The 20,154-nt window shown below is 44.1% G+C and overlaps 1 protein-coding gene across 2 annotated transcripts in view; it reads right to left on the reverse strand.

Moving 5' to 3' along the window:
* LOC116975306 (minichromosome maintenance complex component 3 associated protein) overlaps positions 1 to 20,154 on the reverse strand; it is a 64,131-nt gene that overhangs the window by 15,794 nt on the left and 28,183 nt on the right. For both annotated transcript variants that reach the window (XM_033024224.1, XM_033024223.1), the window contains exons 11-18: positions 19,389 to 19,618; positions 15,231 to 15,284; positions 13,925 to 14,118; positions 13,669 to 13,781; positions 8,369 to 8,500; positions 7,832 to 7,945; positions 4,487 to 4,639; positions 3,911 to 4,066 (exon numbers count right to left, since the gene is read on the reverse strand). In XM_033024224.1, coding sequence (XP_032880115.1) covers positions 3,911 to 4,066; positions 4,487 to 4,639; positions 7,832 to 7,945; positions 8,369 to 8,500; positions 13,669 to 13,781; positions 13,925 to 14,118; positions 15,231 to 15,284; positions 19,389 to 19,618 — 1,146 coding nt within the window. The remainder of the gene's footprint in view (positions 1 to 3,910; positions 4,067 to 4,486; positions 4,640 to 7,831; positions 7,946 to 8,368; positions 8,501 to 13,668; positions 13,782 to 13,924; positions 14,119 to 15,230; positions 15,285 to 19,388; positions 19,619 to 20,154) is intronic.

Genomic DNA, 20,154 nt, shown 5'->3' on the forward strand with positions numbered 1-20,154 from the left:
TCAAAATTAATTCCCCAATCTTCTAAGAAGCAAGGTACACATGTCTATCAAAGATAGAGCTCTAACTGAAGCTCTCTGAGCACAATTCTCCAGTGAGAACAATCTGTCTTTGGAGTAGAAAAGTAAAATCCATACCTTAGCCTTAAAAAAAAGATTTTACTGGTATGAAATGCAAAAAATGATCATGGGAAAAAGTTTCTGACTTGACCCTATTTATGCGTCTCATAATTTGATATATTTCTTTCATGTGTCCCCTCAATCTCTAACGTTCCAGAGAAAGCAATCTAAGTTTGTACAACTCTCCTAATAGGTAACATCCTCTAATTCAGACAGCCTTCTGATAAATCTCTTCAGCATCCTCTCCCAAGACTCCACATCCTTCCTGTAAAAGGGCAACCAGAACTGCACACCATACACCATATGCGGTCTAACCAAAGCCCTATAAAGCTGCAACATGACTTCCACCATCTGCCTATCAAACTCTCCCTCATCTGTATCAACCTATTACCAAGAAGCAAAGAACTGCAGTTGCAGTTTTACTAAAGACGACACAGTGCTGAAGTAGCTCAGCGGGTCAGGCAGCATCGCACGAGAACATGGATAGGTGACGATTTGGGTCAGGTTGCATCTCAGACTGATAGTAAGGGGGTGGGAAGGGGGAAGCTGGAAGAGGGGCAGGTCAACGCCTAGCATGTAATAGGCCCACCACTGGTGGAGGGTAATTTGATGGGCAGATGATTGGACAAAGGCCAGAGAAGAAACGACTGAAGGTGTGAGACAAAAGGACTGAAGAATTGTGAATTGTGAGGCCAGACAAAGGAATGTAGGTGGCAGGGGAATGGAGAAATAGGTGCAAGTCCAGGTAGGGCATGGGAGTGGGGAGGAAAAGGAGATGGTCTCACTGCAAATTCAATTATCATACCTTAGGGTTGTAAGCTACCACATCCAAACTGGAGGAACCACACTTCCTATTCCGCTTGCGCAGCTTACAGCCGAACGGCATGAACACTGCTCTTCTCCCCGCCCCTTCCACCTACATTCCTTCCTCTAGCTTCCCAATTCACAAATCTTCAATCCTTTTGTCACACACCTATCTTTTCATCTCTGGCCTTTGTCCAACCATCTGCCTAACAAATATCTATTTGACCCCCCACTATCCCCATGCACGCACATGCATGGACAACAGCCGTGACTAGTAAACCGAAAGAACACTGTAGATTGGCTATTGCATGTTACAGGACTGCCAACATATGGTGAGAGTTGAGAGTGAGAAATTGCGAGAGAGTGTAGCGACTGAGGGGGGGGGGGGGGGGGGGGGAGAATGTAGGAGGGGGGTGTCCCCCCCTACCACAGTAGGGAGCTTTTGCATTTTTCAGCGTGAAATTATGCAATCTGGTGCATACTGTAGCAAATCTTTTAACTTACACTTGAATGCAACATTTATGCTTCAAATTGGATTAGGTTTGAATAAGGTTAGGCTAAATTACATTCCACAGTATAGCCAGGCTCTGATCAAGAGGTGCAGTACATGAATGACCTTAGTATATTTATGTATGGAAATCAGATTATAATTCATGCTGTTATGCATAAATGTAGAGAAACAAAAACATTGAAACAAGGCAAGAGGAGTCAGACCTCCATCACTTTTCTGCACAAATAAATCAATCACCCTCACCCTTTGACTATAGAAACGAGAAGAAGATAATGCCACATATTCAACCGTATATGGTTCAATGAAATTAAGAGATATGTATATGTGTATATATATAAATATATATACATATACACACATATATATGGAAACAGGCCCTTCAGCCCACCAAGTCCACACCGGCCAGCAATCTACCATACACCAGTTGTATCCTACACGCCAGGAACAATTTACAGAAGCCAATTAACCTACAAACCTGCAATTCTTTCGGATGATGGAGAAACCGGAATATCCAGAGAAAACCATGTGATCATAAGGAGAATGTACAAATACTGTACAGACACCACCCGTAGTAAGGATCAAATCTAGGTCTGCGTTGCTGCAAGGCAGAAACTCTACCGCTGCGCCAACGTGCCACCTCATTAAATTATTTTTTCTGTAATATATTCATTAGGGTGTCACGTCAATAAAGATGAACACATGATTCTGATTTCTGCCTTTAGATGGTTAACACACATCTCAAGTCATTGTGTTTTATGGCTGGTTTTCAACCTCTTCAGTCTGAAGGTCTCGACCCGAAACATCACCTATTCTTTCTCTCCAGCGATGCTGCCTGTCCTGCTGAGTTATTCCCGCTTTTAGTGTCTATCTTCAATTTAAACCACCATCTGCAGTTCCTTCTTACACTCTTTGTTAGGCGAAACAGGTCCTATTCTCATAATATTATTCACCTCAACTAAGTCTTTTCTTCAACTCCGTTGCTGCAGAGAATATAATCCCAGTTATCAAATCTTTCTTCAGTGAAAAACAATTCCAGCCCAATATGTTCATAAATCACCCCCTGGATCCCCTCCAGAGCAATTGCACCCTTTCTACAGTATGTCATAGTCTTACAACATGGAAACAGGCCCTTCATCCCAACTTGTCCATGCAGATCAAGATGCCCCATCTAAACTAGTCCCATTTATCTGCAGTTGGCCCATATCCCTTTAAACCTGATGTGTGTTAGGTTGTGTGTGAGATTGTGTGTCAGTGAAGCGACGACAACAACCGGAATGAGCGGGGACTTGGCGATGTCCGGGGAGCATTTCCCTCTCTCCCCCCCTCCCCGGGTATGAGGGCCGGCCCATGTGTTCTGTGTCCAGCTGGGGTCCGGGGGAGGTGAGGGACAGTGACCCGGGGGGTCGGGTATCGGAGCGGAGCCCGAGATTTATCCCCGCGGCTCCGACGCCACCACTCATCCGGTCCGCTCCTGGCTCCGGGCCGGGGTTAAAACTCCATGTGGTGTGGACAGAGCGGCCACCGGACACAGAGCCGCCGGTGGTGAGGGTGGGAGGCGTGAGCGGTGCCGCGGGGAGGTCGGTGCTGGGACCACCGCTGTGTCTCACCTATCACACCATCTGCACGGGAATGTGAACGCGGGTGAGGCAGCATCTAGAGCAGTAGACAAAAATGCCGGAGAAATGCTTGAGTGTGAAGAAGGGTCATACTCAGACATAGATGCTGCCTCACCCGCTGAGTTTCTCCAGCATTTTTGTCTACATTGCCATTTTAAATAGTGTGCGATGGGCTTATGCCAAATTGCTCGTTCCTTACGGGGAACCCGCCGACAGAAAACTATTCTCATTGGTGAGTGTGGAGCAGTGCGGCTTTATTTATATATTTATTTATTTATTTATTTATATATATATTTTTTTTAAATTTTGAGCGTGAGAATGTCTGTCATCAGCGTGAGAGTGTGAGAATTTTGTCAAATGCGTGAGTCTCACGCTCAATGCGTGAGAGTTGGCAGCCCTGATGTTAGCAAATCAGAATGCTTAGATTTAAAGTGATTGGCAAAGATCATGCTAAATAGTAAAGGCCTTCCCTAAGGTGTGATGTAGGAAAATATTAGCCCACGACAATAGTGATAAGTTGGAACAAAACAGACTGGTCCTATCGATCCCTTAAGCACTTGACTGGTTGGAGTCTCCCAAAAAGGGCCTGTTCTGTTTTTTTCCCAGCATCTGCCACCCCCCCCCCCCCCCCCCCAATAATACAAAAGGGTTCATTTACAACAGTAGAGGCATGCTTTTCTTCAACTAGGTCGATTAACCTACCAACCTTCACATCTTTGCAATTTTAAGTATGAACAGAAAACATGCAGGGCTACAGGAATAGGGTGGGAAAACGTGAATGCCTTACCAGGAGCTAATACAGACCCAACTGGGCTGATGGCCTGCTTTAACAACTCCATGGTTCGATATTATATATCATTACCGTGTACAAGAAATGCTGAGGTTGTCATCTGGGCGCATTTCTGGGCTCATCTTCTGGGGACTCAATTTGTAGCCAGGGCCCGCACTTCCAGGTGCTGCCGGGAACATCGTCATTTGTTTTCGCAGGCGTTTCCGGGCCTCTGCTGTTGCTCTCCATCTGGTAAAATATTTGGAAATTAAGTAGTAATTAAAAAAATGCCCAATTGTGAAGTCTCACTCTCACCCCTTGCCCATCAACATCATGTCTCCCTTGCTATACATCATAGACATTCTAAATGGACTTGATTACTGTATAGAGCACTGTTAAAACACTCTCAGTTCTACATCTAATTTACTGGCTCATGTAGTGGTAGCAGCTCAGTTTAAAGATTCCACAATATTCACCAAATAGTTTTTTGCACTCAATTCAGACACATTTTTGAAAACTACCATCTCCTGTATCCCTGCTAAATCGCTGAACCTGTGAAATTTGAAAGAAACTTGTCTTTGAACAGGAGCACATTTGTTGGCATCAAAAAGTTTCATTTCACGATCATGGAATTCAGAATGTTATGAGACACATTTTACTTTCACTTACTTCTTTAAGTATTTGCAGAAACAATGAACTTCTTGCAGTGTCTCCTTGACAGCCTGGAAGATCTCACTCTCCAGCGTTTCTTTGATGAGGGAGTTACAAAGCTCTGTAGAACAACGATTGATACGCGCTCGCCTGTCTTCTTCCATTGCAAACCTACAACAGTTAAAGTGAGAGGCTCGGCACAAATATCTACCAAGGCAAGTCGACAGACAACATGAAGATTGGGAGTGCTGTTGATCATCAGGAGAGCAGTTTCGGCTACGATATTAATTATTAGCTGGTTAATTGAAACGAGCACCAGCCAATGGAATTTTATACTGATAAGCATGAAGGAAGCTATTTTAGGGATTTAAATAAGGCAAGGGCATACAACATGAATGATGGGGCTCCCAAGAATCTTGACGATCAAAATTGGTCTACAAGTCCATAGATCTCTGAAGGTGGCAGCACAGGTAAATGGGGAGATACAGCAGCACAAAGGATGTTTTGATTTCATTGGCTGGGGCACAAAATATATATGCAGGGCACAAAAATAATTTTAAAAACTGGAGATCCGAAATAACAATAGAAAATACTCAGTGGATCACATAGCATCCATGGGAAGGGGGACAGAGAACGTTTCAGATTGACAATCCTTTGTCAGAACTAAGGCGGCAAAAAAAGTGTGTTAAACTGCATGGGAGCAGCAGATTCTCCAATGATATAAAACCGGGATGACTATGGGGAGAAGATGTAAACAAGGTTTTCTGGTCAAGGGGTGAATAGAAACAGTTCGAGAGCAAGAACATAGTCAAAATAATGTAGGCGTTGTGAAATGCAGAGCAGGAAGACATGCTTGGCAGGTCCTCTTCTCCTAGAAGAAAATAAAAGAAAATGGGGAGGAAAAAAAACAAGCTGAACCAATAATCACAGATGAACAACTGAAACAGTAAGTTTCCCCCAAGTTGTAGAATATCAAGTCCAGGGTGCACAATGTGCCCAGACAGAAGCATGAACTTTGAGTCCTGGATCATATACAGATTGGAAACAGACCATTTGGCCCACCTCGTCTATGCTGGCAATTTTGCCATTCTGACTTGCCTAGCATGTCTTCTTGCTCCGCATTTCACAACTACTACCTTCTTTTGTCTACCTTCTTTAATCTAAGTTCACACACTCATTGACCAGATAAACTTGTCTACAGCTTATCTCCTAGTCACCCCAATTTTCCTCTATCAGAGCAATTCCTTCCTGCAGCTTCACAAGCTTAGTTTGCCTCGTTCCCAGTTCTGATGAGACCCCCACGATCCAGCATTCTCTCTGCTTACATTAGTGCTGATGTACAAGTCTTGGCACAAATTTATAAAGCATTTGTTAGGCCACAGCCAAAATATTGTGTGGAGTTCTTGTCATTACACTACAGGAAGAATGTAATTACACTGGACTCACTGTAGAGGAGTTTCACCAGCGCGTTGCTGTAACAGCACATTTAATTTATGGGGATTGACTGTATTGGATGGATCTATGAGGAAGTGATTTACTCCTCATCTCTACCCAGCCTTTAGAACCTCAACATTTCTATGACTGATTCAGTGTGACTCCCAGGGTGCTAATAGTTATGCTATTGATTTTGAATGTCAAGAGGACGAATGTTTGTGGATGAATAATCATTGCTTGGTACGTGTTTTCTGAATGCAAAAGGCATACAAGTATATCCTTCAAAATTATAGGCACACACCACAGAAGCTCTTTGAGAAGCAATAGATAGTGTAAATTGTAACAAATCTTTCCTAATGGCAGTGGTGGTTAAGACTAGAGGGCATAGATTGATACGGAATATGATTAGATGGGATCCAAGGAAGAATGTTTTTCATCCAGAGGTCCAGAAAACAATGCCTCAGGGGTCAGTGGTGGCAGATGCTCAAACACCATTTAAGTATCTGAATGGGCGTTTAAATCACCAAGGTTTTGTAGTGATGGTAAATGGTATCAGTGTGGATAACTACCTGATGGTTGGCATAGACGTGGTGGGCCAAAGTCCCTCTGTGCTAGCACACACTAATCTTGAAGGATGTGCTTATATGCATTTTGCAATTGGTGAACATGCACTGTACAATGATTCTTCTTCTTCGGCAAACAGAATTTTAACTGGTTCCCCATTACAGTCAATGGCATAACCACCAGAATCCTGGGAGTTACCCTATATCAGTCATACAAATGTTGTTATTTTAAAGGCAGGGCAGAGGTTGGGAGAAACTCACTTCTTGACTCTCTAAACCCCTTCCACCTTGTATAACATGCATCTAAAATGTGAACAATAGACTCCAGTTGTGTGGCCTCATGCATCTCCAAACAACTTGACATAATCTGGGATAAAGCAATCCACTTGATTGGAATCCCATCAGCCACTCAGAACATTCACCATCAACATAACTTGGCTGTATGTTCAATGTTTATAAAATACACTTCAGTTTCTTTATAGTTAATTATTCTTCACTGGAACGTGGAAAACTCTCAAACTTCTACCATTAGTTTAGAAGGCACACTGAAAATTCACCACTTGCAAACTCCCCTCCAAATCAGAAGAGTTTGGTGGTGTTTCTTGCCCACTTGGAAATATACTGTTATTGCCCCTTAAAAGGGGCAAATTAGGAACTCTTTATGGGGCATCTTTGTTACATGGAAAGCAGTGGCATTCTCAAGGCTCTCTAAGGTTGGATATTACATTTTGTCCTTATCATTAACACCCGCTCCCCTAATTTAAAAAAGGATTCAATAAATGTGGAAATATTGATAGGCAATTGTGCTAATATTAAGATTGAGATGATTTACATGCCAGGCAATGCTCCAAATCTTCCATTAGATTTAATTAGGTTTTGCTCAGGAATGACAAACATTATTTCATTTGTGCAGGTAAAATATACTAGAGATACAAGACGAAAGGTAGCAAGCTGGGCATACAAAGACCTCACAAGCAATGCACAAGACAATGCTTTGTACATTGGAACAGTGTCCATTCAATTACCAAGAAATGTCAAATTATTTGAAAATAATGAAGAACTCTGGGACCACAAACCATTCCAGCCTGGACAAAATAAACCAAGCTATCTGCTTTGTTCATTCAGTGTTGCACGTGAAACAGGTTTGTGTACTTCCCTGTGTGTATGGTTGCAAGCATAGGACAAGTAATGTCATATCATTGTTTGAGGTCATTATGTTGTCCTGCAACCACACCTAAAGACTTATCCAAACTCTGATTCCGTATTCCCACCCAGCTACCTACCGGGATTCAGGGATCACAAACTCTGCTCATGTGGCACCATTTCACACTACATTGGTCTCCAAAGCTACTTTGTTAATAATCACCTCAGCTCATGAGTTGCACATTTTCTAACAGAGTATTCCACAACTTGATCTGTAATCTCATCACACAGTGCTTGACTGTAGCGGCTCTTCCACAATTCCCATTCCTGCTTCCGTCTGCAACACACAGAAAACATTCAACAGAAATCACTTTTAAACACTGTACACGCATCTGGATTGCACAGGACCTGCATCTGGAACATCTAAAAATCCAAGTCGCAGATGTAAATGACAGCAGATAGCCACCACACTCATATCTGCTGACAGATGTAGATTTATAAAGCAGTGCTAAAACACCCAATGTCACAAAATTTATTCCGCAATATTTGACACAAATAACGCAAGGATATACTAGGGCAAGTTACCAAGAGTTTGGTTATAATGCTAAGTTTTAGAAACCAGTATTCAGGAGAGCAGCAAGTTTTAAGGAAGGAATTCCACAGGTGTAAGCTAGGCAGACAGGACCAGAGCAGAATGAAGAAAAGATGGGATGCTCAAAAGTTCAGAAACAACAAAGATTGTGAAGATGTCACTACCCACCTGGCTTGTTCAATCCTTTGCTTTTCATCTTCAATCCTCTGTTTTTCTGCCAGAACTTCTTCAGATGAAGTTTCCTTCAGCATCTCGGTGGTAACTTCTGCAATTAATTCCTCAGTGGACATGTTTGACATGCTAGCAAGATAAAAATGACCACCTTGAGAAAACCAAGGGATACCTTAAAAGCGGACCTTGTCACAATAATTCTTTGTTTTCCTTTTGAAAAGGGAATGGAACAGATCCTGCTTCCCAGCTGTGGCAGAATTAAACTTTTAGACAAACAGCAGATGTAAAATATACAATGCAGATTAAAGCTCATTCGGACAAGCACTAACCTTGAAAGGGGAAGCTTTCTGTTTCTCCCTCACCAGTTGACTTCTCAAAACTATTCTTCTGCCCACTGATTGCTATCCAGCTGCAACAATCTACATTTTTAGCTGATTTTAATGCAGTGCTACATATTTCTGAAGCAAATGTTTTATAGCACAGTTGATCAAATCTGGTAATTATTTCATTCCATTTGCAACTTCTCAGAAAATAACATACCTCTTGCCTGGATGAGGACATCTTTGAAGAATATGCTTGTTTGTGGCCTCGTTTCCACTATCAAATCCCCCAAGAACCAACATTGACTTAAATCCCCACAGGCTCCAGTTCAAGCACTATGTGGAGCAGGTCACTGGCTACATATATCTTGTGACAAGTAACTAACATACCGATATCCCGAGGCCTTTCCACCATATGAAAGCATGCGGCAGTAGTGTGATGGAATATAGTATACTTGCCTGGATGAGGACAGCTCTAAAACTCTCAAACAGCTCAACTACCTGCAGGACAAAGTAGCCCACATGTTTTGCAACCCATCTACTGCCCTACACATTCATTCACTCCATCACTATTGGTGCAGTAAATACCAAAGAAAACACTAATCTGTTTAATTATTCTGACAACATCTCCCAATCCTGCAACCTCTATTACCAAGGATGACAAAGGCAGCAGAGATCTGATAACACCCCCACCTGCACCTTACCATCCAGACTTGCTGCATCTCTTTTCCTCTCAACAAGATGTCAATATCACCTTTACCAATGCAAAACCACAAGGAGATGGTTCAACACCACCTGCTTAAGAACAAATAAGACTGGGCAATAATTAATAGCTATACCCAAATCCAACAATCAATAAATGTAACATCCATTTTACACCAAACTTAATATCTTATTCTACAGTTTAAATCCTCTGGCAATTTGCAAGACCGGGTAGCTTACTACCTCTTATCACTACCCAAACAGAACAGCTGAAAGAGTTAATGGCTATTAGCTTGGGTTACCCTGCGTGATGGGATACTTGACCATTTTCTATTTTCTTACTTATGTAGCTTTAAAACTACTGACAGAGGAAATATATATATCATGTAGATGAAAACTGAAATACTGCTGGTGCCTCGTATGGGGGCAATTAACCGCTCAGAGCTTCCGTCGATTTTGAAGAAACAGCAGCAAAGAGAAGCAGGAAAAAGCAGTGATTGGCTCTAGCCCGAGTGGGAGGAGAGTTAGAAATGAGTCAAAGGGGGAAAACAGTTTAAAACTGAGGAATTTGGTTTGTAAATTGGTAAACGGGTAATTAGGCAATTTATCAGTCAATATAAGTAAGACTGCTCTTAGGGAGCGGCCTTGTGAGTAAAGTGTGAGTCTTTGGCTCGAGAGTCTTCGGCGAGGAGACTACGCATAAAGCTCGAGAGGACGGAACGTGGTGAACACGTCGGGGCAGATGACAGTGTGAGGCTTGCAGAATGTGGGAGCCCAGGGACACAGATGGAGCTTCTGGCTGCTACAACTGTGGCAAGTGCGTCCAGCTTCAGCTACTAAAGGACCAAGTTGGGGCACTGGAGAAGCAGCTGGATGAACTCAGGGCCATCCGGGAAAACAACAGTTTCCTGGACAGGACCTACAGTGAGGTGTCACGCCGAGGATACGGGAAGAACCAAGATGTGTGATGGAGAGAAAGGGTGGAAATCGTGGAGTGCAGAAGACCCAGGTGGCTGTGCCTAATGAAAACAGGTACGCCCTCTTGGGAACTGTCCGGGGAGACGATGTTTCCAGTCCGAGCGGCGGACACGTCGGTGGCTCCAATCCTGGAGATGGGACTCGACCGGCGAGACCGACGTCGGGCAGAGCCCTAGTGGTGGGTGACTCCATTGTCGGAGGAGCGGACAAAAGATTCTGTGGTGGCAGACGAGATGCGAGGATGGTCTGTTGTCTCCCTGATGCCAGGGTTCAGGATGTCACGAGCCAAATTCAGAACATCCTCGAGAGAGAGAGAGAGAAGGTGAACAGCCGGCAGTAGTTGTGCAGTAGGCACAAACGACATCGGGAAGAAGAGGAAGGAGGTTCTCCAACATGAGTTCAGAGAGTTGGGAAGTAGACTGGAATGTCGGACTTCTAGGGTGGTTATCTTTGAATTGCTTCCAGTACCTCGAGCTAATGAGGACAGGAACAGGAAGATAGGGGATCTGAATGTGTGGCTGAGGGGCTGGTGCAGGGAGCAAGGATTTAGATTTATAGACCACTGGGATCTCTTCTGGGGTAGGGGTGACCTGTACAAAAGGGACGGGTTACACCTTAACTGGAGGGGGACTGACATTCTGGCAGGCAGGTTTGCTAGGGCTACACGTGCGGGTTTAAACTAAATAGTGGGGGGGAGTGATTGACAAATTGGGAGTATAAAGATGGAGTTGAAGGGGAAGTGACTACAGGAAAAATTACAAAAGATTCTCGAATTAATGGGAAGAAAAGTTCGAGAAGGGACAACAGCGTAAGGTCAGGGCCAATTGTGAACGGTGCGAGGGGGGGGGGGAGTGAATACGGAGGTCAAAGTGCTGTATATGAATGCACGAAGTATAAGGAATAAAGTGGACGAGCTTGAGGCTCAGTTAGAAACTGGCAAGTATAATGTTGTGGGAATTACTGAGACATGGCTGCAAGAGGGCCAGGGCTGGGAACTGAATATTCAAGGGTAAACCTCCTATCGAAAAGACAGACAGGTGGGCAGAGGGGGTGGGGTTGCCCTGTTGGTGAGGAATTAAATTCAGTCCCTTGCAAGGGGTGACATTGAAACAGATGTGGAGTCAGTATGGATAGAACTAAGGAATTGTAAGGGTAACAAGACCCTAATGGGACTTAGGATCCAAAGTTGGATCATTGAAGACCGAAAAAGGTGAATTTATTATGGGGAACAAGGAAATGGCAGATGAGTTGAACAGGTACTTTGGATCTGTCTTCACTAAGGAGGACACAAGCAATCTTCCTGATATAGTAGTGGCCAGAGGATCTGGGGTGATGGAGGAACTGAACAAAATCCACATTAGGCAGGAAATGGTGTTGGATAGACTGATGGGAATGACGGCTGATAAATCCCCAGGGCCTGATGGTTTGCATCGCAGGGTACTTAAGGAAGTGGCTCTAGAAATCGTGGATGCATTGGTGATAATTTTCCAATGTTCTATAGACTCAGGATCAAGTACTCTTTAGATTCTGGAGTAGTTCCTGAGGATTGGAGGGTAGCTAATGTTATCCCACTTTTTAAGAAAGGCGGGAGAGAGAAAACAGGGAATTATAGACCAGTTAGCCTGACATCGGTGGTGAGGAAGATGCTGGAGTCAATTATAAAAGATGAGATAGCCGAACATTTGGATTGCAGTAACAGGATCGGTCCGAGTCAGCATGGATTTACGAAGGGGAAATCATGCTTGACTAATCTTCTGGAATTTTTTGAAGATGTAACTAGGAAACTGGACAAGGGAGAGCCAGTGGATGTAGTGTACCTGGACTTTCAGAAAACATTTGATAAGGTCCCACATAGGAAATTAGTGTGTAAAATTAGGGCACATGGTATTGGGGGTAGAGTGCTGACATGGATAGAGAAGTGGTTGGCAGACAGGAAACAAAGAGTAGGGATTAACGGGTCCCTTATAGAATGGCAGGCAGTGACTAGTGGGGTACCGCAAGGCTTGGTGCTGGGACTGCAGCTATTTACAATATACATCAATGATTTGGATGAAGGGATTCAAAGTAACATTAGCAAATTTGCAGATGACACAAAGCTGGGTGGCAGTGTGAACTGTGAGGAGGATGCTATGAGAATGCCGGGTGACATGGAGAGGTTGGGGGAGTGGGCAGATGCATGGCAGATGAAGGTTAATGTGGATAAATGTGAGGTTATTCACTTTGGTAGCAAAAACAGGAAGGCAGATTACTATCTAAATGGTGTCAAGTTGGGAAAAGGGGAAGTATAATGGGATCTGGGGGTCCTTGTACATCAGTCTATGAAAGTAAGCATGCAGGTACAGCAGGCAGTGAAGAAAGCGAATGGCATGTTGGCCTTTATAACAAGAGGAATCGAATATAGGAGTAAAAAGATCCTTCTGCAGTTGTACAGAGCCCTAGTGAGACCACACCTGGAGTATTGTGTGCAGTTTTGGTCCCCTAATTTGAGGAAGGACATTCTTGCTATTGAGGGAGTGCAGTGTAGGTTTACAAGGTTAATTCCCGGGATGGGGGGCTGTCAAATGCTGAGAGAATGGAGCAGCTGGGCTTGTACACTCTGGAGTTTAGAAGGATGAGAGAGGATCTCATTGAAACATATAAGATTGTTAAGGGTTTGGACACGCTAGAGGCAGGAAACGTGTTCCCGATGTTGGGTGAGTCCAGAACTAGGGGCCACAGTTTAAGAATAAGGAGTAAGCCATTTAGAACGGAGACGAGGAAACACTTTTTCTCACAGAGAGTGGTGAGTCTGTGGAATTCTCTGCCTCAGAGGGCGGTGGAGGCAGGTTCTCTGGATGCTTTCAAGAGAGAGCTAGATAGGGCTCTTAAAAATAGAGTCAGGGGATATGGGGAGAAGGCAGGAACGGGGTACTGATTGGGGATGATCAGCCATGATCACATTGAATGGCGGTGCTGGCTCAAAGGGCCGAATGGCCTACTCCTGCACCTATTGTCTATTGACATACATAGATCGCTGCTCTGCAGAAGATAAGATAATAGTCACTGGAACAGACGTCAGCAGTTACTTCTTGGTAGTAGTTTTTGGAAAAACAACTAAGGCATTTACTTGACTTCAAGAGTATATAAGAAATTGTAAAACACTGTATCTTTGGGTGGCTGCTCGGGAGTACTGAGTGTATTGGTAACTCTCTATACTGGTCCCCGTCATGACGAATTAAGTAAAGCTTGGCTTGGTTTACCTTTAACCCTTTGTGTGGTTGTCTGTTTTAAATAGGGAACTTTATCACAGCAACGTACCTGATAGCTTCAGCAGCAAACGTTGCTCCTGCTTTAGCCACTTCTTTACACTCCACACGAAGAACATCCTTTATCATATCTTTGACCAAGTCTTTTACCACATCAACGATCATCTGAAAGCAATGAAAATAAATATTGAAAAAGGGGACACAGTGATCCAAACATTCAGATTGCGGGGGGGGTGGGGCTGCCTGCAGCGTCACACATACACACGAACCACCCCCCATATGATGATTTGAATTTATCCAGGTTGTACCTTCTCAGAATAGGTTGGCTGCGGTTTTGGTGGAGGTGCACTGGGCACCTGTGGGGCAACACACAGTGAAGTTATTGGAGAAGGCAGAATCTGAAGTGGTGGTGGTGGTGGTGGCAGTGGTGGTGGTGGTGCCCGAGGCAGCTGTTCAACAGGAAGTACTTCTTGAGCAGGAATTTGGTCTTTGAGTTGTACAGCTACAAATAAATAGGATAAAACAGAAAACAAAGATGTGTTAAAAACTAAAATTTTCCTCAGCACAGTTAATCAGCCACTTTTTGAAATCCAACACAAATTTGCTTTTGAATTCGAATCAGCTGGAAAATGCTATTGCAATTCATTGCAGCACTCTTGCTGTATTGTCCACTCTTATCACCAAGACTGCAATACTGTAATTGGCAAAAGAAGAACAAAAACAGAAAATGGAGACAAAAAGTATTACAATGACTTATTGGGTTTTTATGATCATCAAGCAAAAATATTAAGTGGAGGAAGGAACTGCAGATTTAAACCGAATATATACACAAAATGCTGAATATCTCTTTCCACTGACATTGTATGGCCTGTGTATATCCATGATCCTTTGTTCCAGTTTTCTAATCTAAACTATTAGTGGTTAATGTTTTGCATGAAGGAGAATTTTAGCTCCTAAAATTTGACAGGAGATGGGATTAGCTAGATTGGCATCATCTTTGGCACAGGCATGATGGGTCAGAGAGCTTGTTCTTGTGTTGTGCTCTTCTCTGTTCTATGTCTACAATAAGCATTTCATGCTGCAATAACATTCATGCAAGTACTGGTGGGAACAATACAAGGTAAAACGAACTACACTGGAATTTTACCATTTTAATGCTGAACTTCTCACATTTTAGTGAAGAACCTTTCATCCGTATGGCATAACAAAAAGGACAGTACACAGCCCCAATGCAGTTCTATCAATAACTGGAGAGCCAAGCTGATATGTCTGAAGAAGGGACCCGATCCAAAATATCATCTATCCATGTTCTCCAGAGATGCTGCCTGACCTGCTACATTATACCAGCACTTTGTGTCCTTTTGTGTAAATCAACATTGGCAGTTCCTTGTTTCCACGTCAAGGAGATATTACTTGGGAAAAGGAAATAACTGATCTTCCACGGTGATTTCACATATTGTCAGCTTAACATTTAACTAACATCTAGATTAATTCAAAACTTTGGGTATCCTGAGCAGTTATGACATTACTAGGTGCAAAAATCTCACCTCAAAATACTACCCAAATCCATGTTTTATTGCCTTAAAATCTAATTCACAGAAACTCTTTACTTACTTGTGGATAATGTTACAGGTGGAGGTTCAACTTTTGGTTCTGCTTCATGATCATCTGAAGTCAAAACAAAATATAGTTGTTGAAAGCTACGGTGCAAGTCCATTTCACAATTACTATAAACAGCACAAAACCAGTGCCTTGTTTAAACATACCTCTAAGCCACTGGGCTTGGGCATTATTAATGAAATTAGTATCTCCCAAATTTTGACACAGAACTGTAGGAATTTTTTTAGAAATTGCCATTCAGGTCCAAGCTATCACAACCTTACAGCACACTAGAATCGCTATCTAAACTGGAGGGAAGAGAAGGATGAGAAATACAAGGGAAGAGGGGGCGGAAGTGAAGAGAAAAAAAAACCAAAATGAAAAAAGTTGAAAATAAAGGAATTCATATAGCACCTTCCACATCCAAATTATCTAGTAATGCACTTTAAAGCGCTGTATGTTAATTCAAAAGATAGAACTTGCACTGTAGGAAAAATGGCAAGCAATGAGGTCATACTTTCAATGTAGTGATGGCAAGGTATCCTGTTTTTAGTGATGCTGATTGAGAATTAACCATGAAACAGGATACCCTGCCCAAAGTAGTAATTAAATATTTGAGGGCATTTAGCTCCTTGTATTATTAGACCATGGCTGATTTGCACTTTAAACTCATCCACCAAATTGGTCCATATCTTTCTTACAACACCTTGTAACTCTCTTGTAACTCTCTCTCTTTCTGAATTTTTCGGATTTCCGAATGGAAGATTTTTAGCGTAGATTAGGTAGGTAGCGCGGGCGGCTTGAAAAGTCTGGAGCGGCTGCCACCTCCCCGGAGACCGGGGAATCATTGTAAATCATTGCTTAAATGTTAGTCAGTTAGTTTGGAGGGATTTTATGTGATGGGTTGGGGGGGGGGGGGGGGGGGGTGAAGGGGGAAACTTTAATTCTTAGTCCTCTACCTGGACGGGGAGCGGGCAATGCCTTACCGGGTCGCCGCGGGCGGCGCCGGTTGTAGCTCCGACCCCGGCAAATCTACCCCTGGCTGCGCGGCGCTCCAAATCCAAAATCTGCGGACGCCCGCAGCCCCAGCTCCGCTGTGGCCGCTGACATGTTGTGTGTCGGCGGCCACAGCGCTCCGGAGCTTACCGCACGGCGACCCGGTAAGGCATTGCCCGCTCCCCGTTGGTATCCCAGCGCTGCGACGCCGCCGACTCCCAACATTCGCGGAGCTGGGGCTGCGGGCGTCCGGTCGCGGGCGGCGCTGGATTTGGAGTGCCGCGCAGCCAGGGGTAGAGTTGCCGGGGTCGGTGCTCCAACCGGCGCCGCCCGCGGCCGGACGCCCGCAGCCCCAGCTGGGAGTTGGCGGCCACAGCGCTCCGGAGCTTACTGAACGGCGACCCGGTAAGGCATTGACCGCTCCCCGCCTCTCCGACCAGGTAGGGGACTAAGAATTAAAGTTTCCCCCTTTACCCCCCCCCCCCTTCACATAAAAGCCCTCCAAACTAACTGACTAATATTTAAGCAATGATTTACAGATGTTTAAGTGTCTCCCCGGTCTCCGGGGAGGAGGCAGCCGCTACAGTAGTACAGACCTGGGTTGACCGTGGGTCGTTTCGGGTCAAGTTTGGCGCCAAACGCGAGCTTTGGTGTGCAGACGACATCCTGGAAAAAATGGCCGGTTTTCGGAGTTTTTCGGTTTCCGGAACACCGGATAAAAGGTTGTGCACCTGTACTAACATCCCCTTGAAGTGGAAGCCCGAGCCTTGGTTTAGCATCTCTTTCTTATTACCAATACGTTGGTATTTGAGTAAGGATTTTGGAAAACAGGCAACAAAATGGACAATCTATATTACTAAACGTCTCATCTTGACCACTTCTTGTTGCTCTGCATATTGATTTTAGAAAAAACTCTGCCACTTACGGCTGTGATTTTTGGCCATCTTACTCAGAGTCCCCCTCCGCTGCGCAGGACAAGAGGATTTTTCCCCATCGATGAAAAATAAGAGTTATTTGTTTTAAAAAAAATGTTGAGATTCTCTCTCCTGAAGGCCACGCCCCTTCCGGAGGGACTATAAAACCCGGAAGTGTAGAGGTGCCTCAGTTCTCTGCAAGATGGAGGAGCGAGAGGTCGCAATTCTCAGTCTGAGCTGTGAATAACACTGAACACATGTCTACTAAACTGAGTGGTTTTACTGACCTGTCAGTGCCTTTAATGTGGTTTGAAAATGTAGTTTGAAAGTGCTAAAGTTGCGTTGCCTTCAGTTTGAAAGTGCTAAAGCTGCCTTGCCTTTGGTTTGAAAGTGCTAAAGCTGCCTTGCCTTTGGTTTGAAAGTGTTAAAGCTGCCTTGCCTGCTATATATAATTAAAAGTTTAATCTTGACCACTTCCTGTTTGCGCTTTATATTGATTTTAGAAAAAACGCTACCACGTACGACTGATTTTTGGCCATCTTACTCAGAGACCCCCTCCGCTCATCAGGTGCCGAGGATTTTTCCCATCGATGAAAAATAAAAGTTATTAGTGTTTAAAAAATGTTGAGATTCTCTCTCCTGTCAATCACGCCATGAAGGCCACGCCCCTTCTGGTGGGAGGGGGAGGGGCTATACAACCCTGCAGTGTGGGCGTGGCTCAGTCTCTGCAAGATGGGGGAGGGATAGGTCACGACTCGCTGTCTTTAGTGGCCTTGCACCCTGCTTGAAGTGGTATGAAACTGCACTTGAATTTGGTGGCCTTGTACCCATCTTGAAATAGAATTTCAAGGATTAGCCGTGAGTCAACTGCCAGCCCACCAGCCGTGAGTGAGCTGCCAGCACAACAGGCTTGAATGACTGAGCCGCCAGCCCAAGAATCCATTTGGCCCACAATGTCCATTCTAGCCCTCTGGAAACCAGTCCCTTCAGCACACAACACCTATACTAGCGCTCCAGAAAGCCTCCCCCCCCCCCCCCCTACTGGCCACCAATATTGGAATTGGTGGAACATTGCGTTGGGGGACCGTGTGATGCTGGGACCCAATGGGTCCCACTTAGTCTAGTCATATTTAGTCAAAGAACACAAAAAGCTGGATGAACTCAGTGAGTCAGACAACATCTCTGGAGAAAAGGAATAGGTGACGTTTCGGGTCAAGACCCTTCTTTAGACCAGACCTCGAACCGAAAACAGCACCCATCCTTTTCTCCAAAGATTCTGACTGACCCGGTAAGTTACTCAAACTTTTTGTGTCCATCTTTGGCTTAAACCAGCATCTGCAGTTCCTTCCTAGACAGAAATCACTTATAGTCTAAATTTTATCATTACAGGTAGACACAAAAAGCTGGAGTAACTCTGTGGGACAGGCCGCATCTCTGGAGAGACGGAATTGGTGACGTTTCGGGTTGGGACCCTACTTCAGATGAAAGTCTTGGGAAAGGGAAATGAGAGATATAGATGATGATGTGGAACAATGAATGAAAGATATGAAAAAAAGTAACAATGATAAAGGAAACCGGTCATGGTTAGCTGTTGGGTGAAAACGAGAAGCTGGTGCGAGTTGGGTGGGGGAGAGATGGAGAGTGGGGTGAATACTGTAAAATTTGTAAAATTATAATGTACCATATAAAAAAGGTAAAATAAAATTTAAAAAACTGCAGATTCTGGAATCTTGAGCAAAACATAACGTGCTGGAAGAACTCAGTGGGTCAGGCAGCATCTGTGGAGGGTACGGACAGACATTTCGGGTCGGGACCAATCTGACATTGTATTGATACAAAGTTGCTTGTGGGCTTTAAAGATGCATTCGGGGTCAATCAGGATAGATTTCAATTTTACCTCCCAAATTAACTTCATTTGCTCACAACAACTTAATGGGCCTGTTCCACTTAGGCGATTTTTTCGCAACTACAGGCAACTAGTTTGTCGCCACATGTTCGCCGGTGGTCGCCGGGAGTAGTCTCCTCAGTCACGCAAAAAGTCGTAGCATCTTTCTGGTCACCGCTAAATTTTCAACATTTTCAACTAGTTTGACGCCAATGAGCGTAGCTTGACGTAATGCCAGAATGACGTAGATTGTTGCCGTTTTTTCGGCGACCTGCTATGACTATGACAATCGCCGGCAGTTGCTTTAAAAAAATCGCCAAGTGGGACAGGCCCATTAATAAAACAAAAGTAATGATATCCTGACAATTTTGTACACACCTGGTGGAGGCAATTTCCGGCCCACATTGCTTGGCTCAAAGCACTCTCCAATGTATTGCCCTTGACGGTCAAAGCTCAAAATAGGGACATGGGGTATGAAGAGTGGAAGCTGCCTCCCATTCACAACTTCACCAATGAGAGTAGTCCGTTTCTGATCAATAAATAAGGACTTTTTGGGCAACAGTACAAATTCTGGATCGCATAATGTTGATCGATTCAATTCTACACACCTGAAATATATTAAATGTTATAAATTCAAGAGTAGATCCAATTATTTGCACAATCTATGTTATTCTTTCAAACTAAATTGTAATTCCCATTGCAAAGTACCTTTATTCTAAAGAAGCCCAGCTACGCAGAAACAAAGTAATAAATAGCTAAACTCAGGAATCCAATAGGGAACAAATACAAAAAATGGTGAGCAGATGTTGAACACACAAGAGATTTAACGTGGACAATTAAGTCCAAAACAAAATTTCACGAAAAGACAAGAACAAACTATTGGGCAAGGACTCGCCAGCAGTCTGTTTGTCATTTCACCCTTTTTGTTATTTTTAGTCTGTTTAAAAGTATGGTTTTGGAAGGGGGGGGGGGGGGGGGGGGGGGAGGGGGAAACCATTTTCTTAGTCACTTCCTGGTCGAGGATGCGTCTTTTCTCCGAGTCGCAGCTTCGCCCCCCCTCCCCTCGCCTCGCAGCCTACCATCTGGATTGGCGCGGCCTTTCCTGCCGGAGACTGGATAGAGCTTCAGCAGCGGCACAGCACTG

This window comes from Amblyraja radiata, chromosome 7, assembly GCF_010909765.2.
Source record: "Amblyraja radiata isolate CabotCenter1 chromosome 7, sAmbRad1.1.pri, whole genome shotgun sequence".
Taxonomy (NCBI): domain Eukaryota; kingdom Metazoa; phylum Chordata; class Chondrichthyes; order Rajiformes; family Rajidae; genus Amblyraja; species Amblyraja radiata.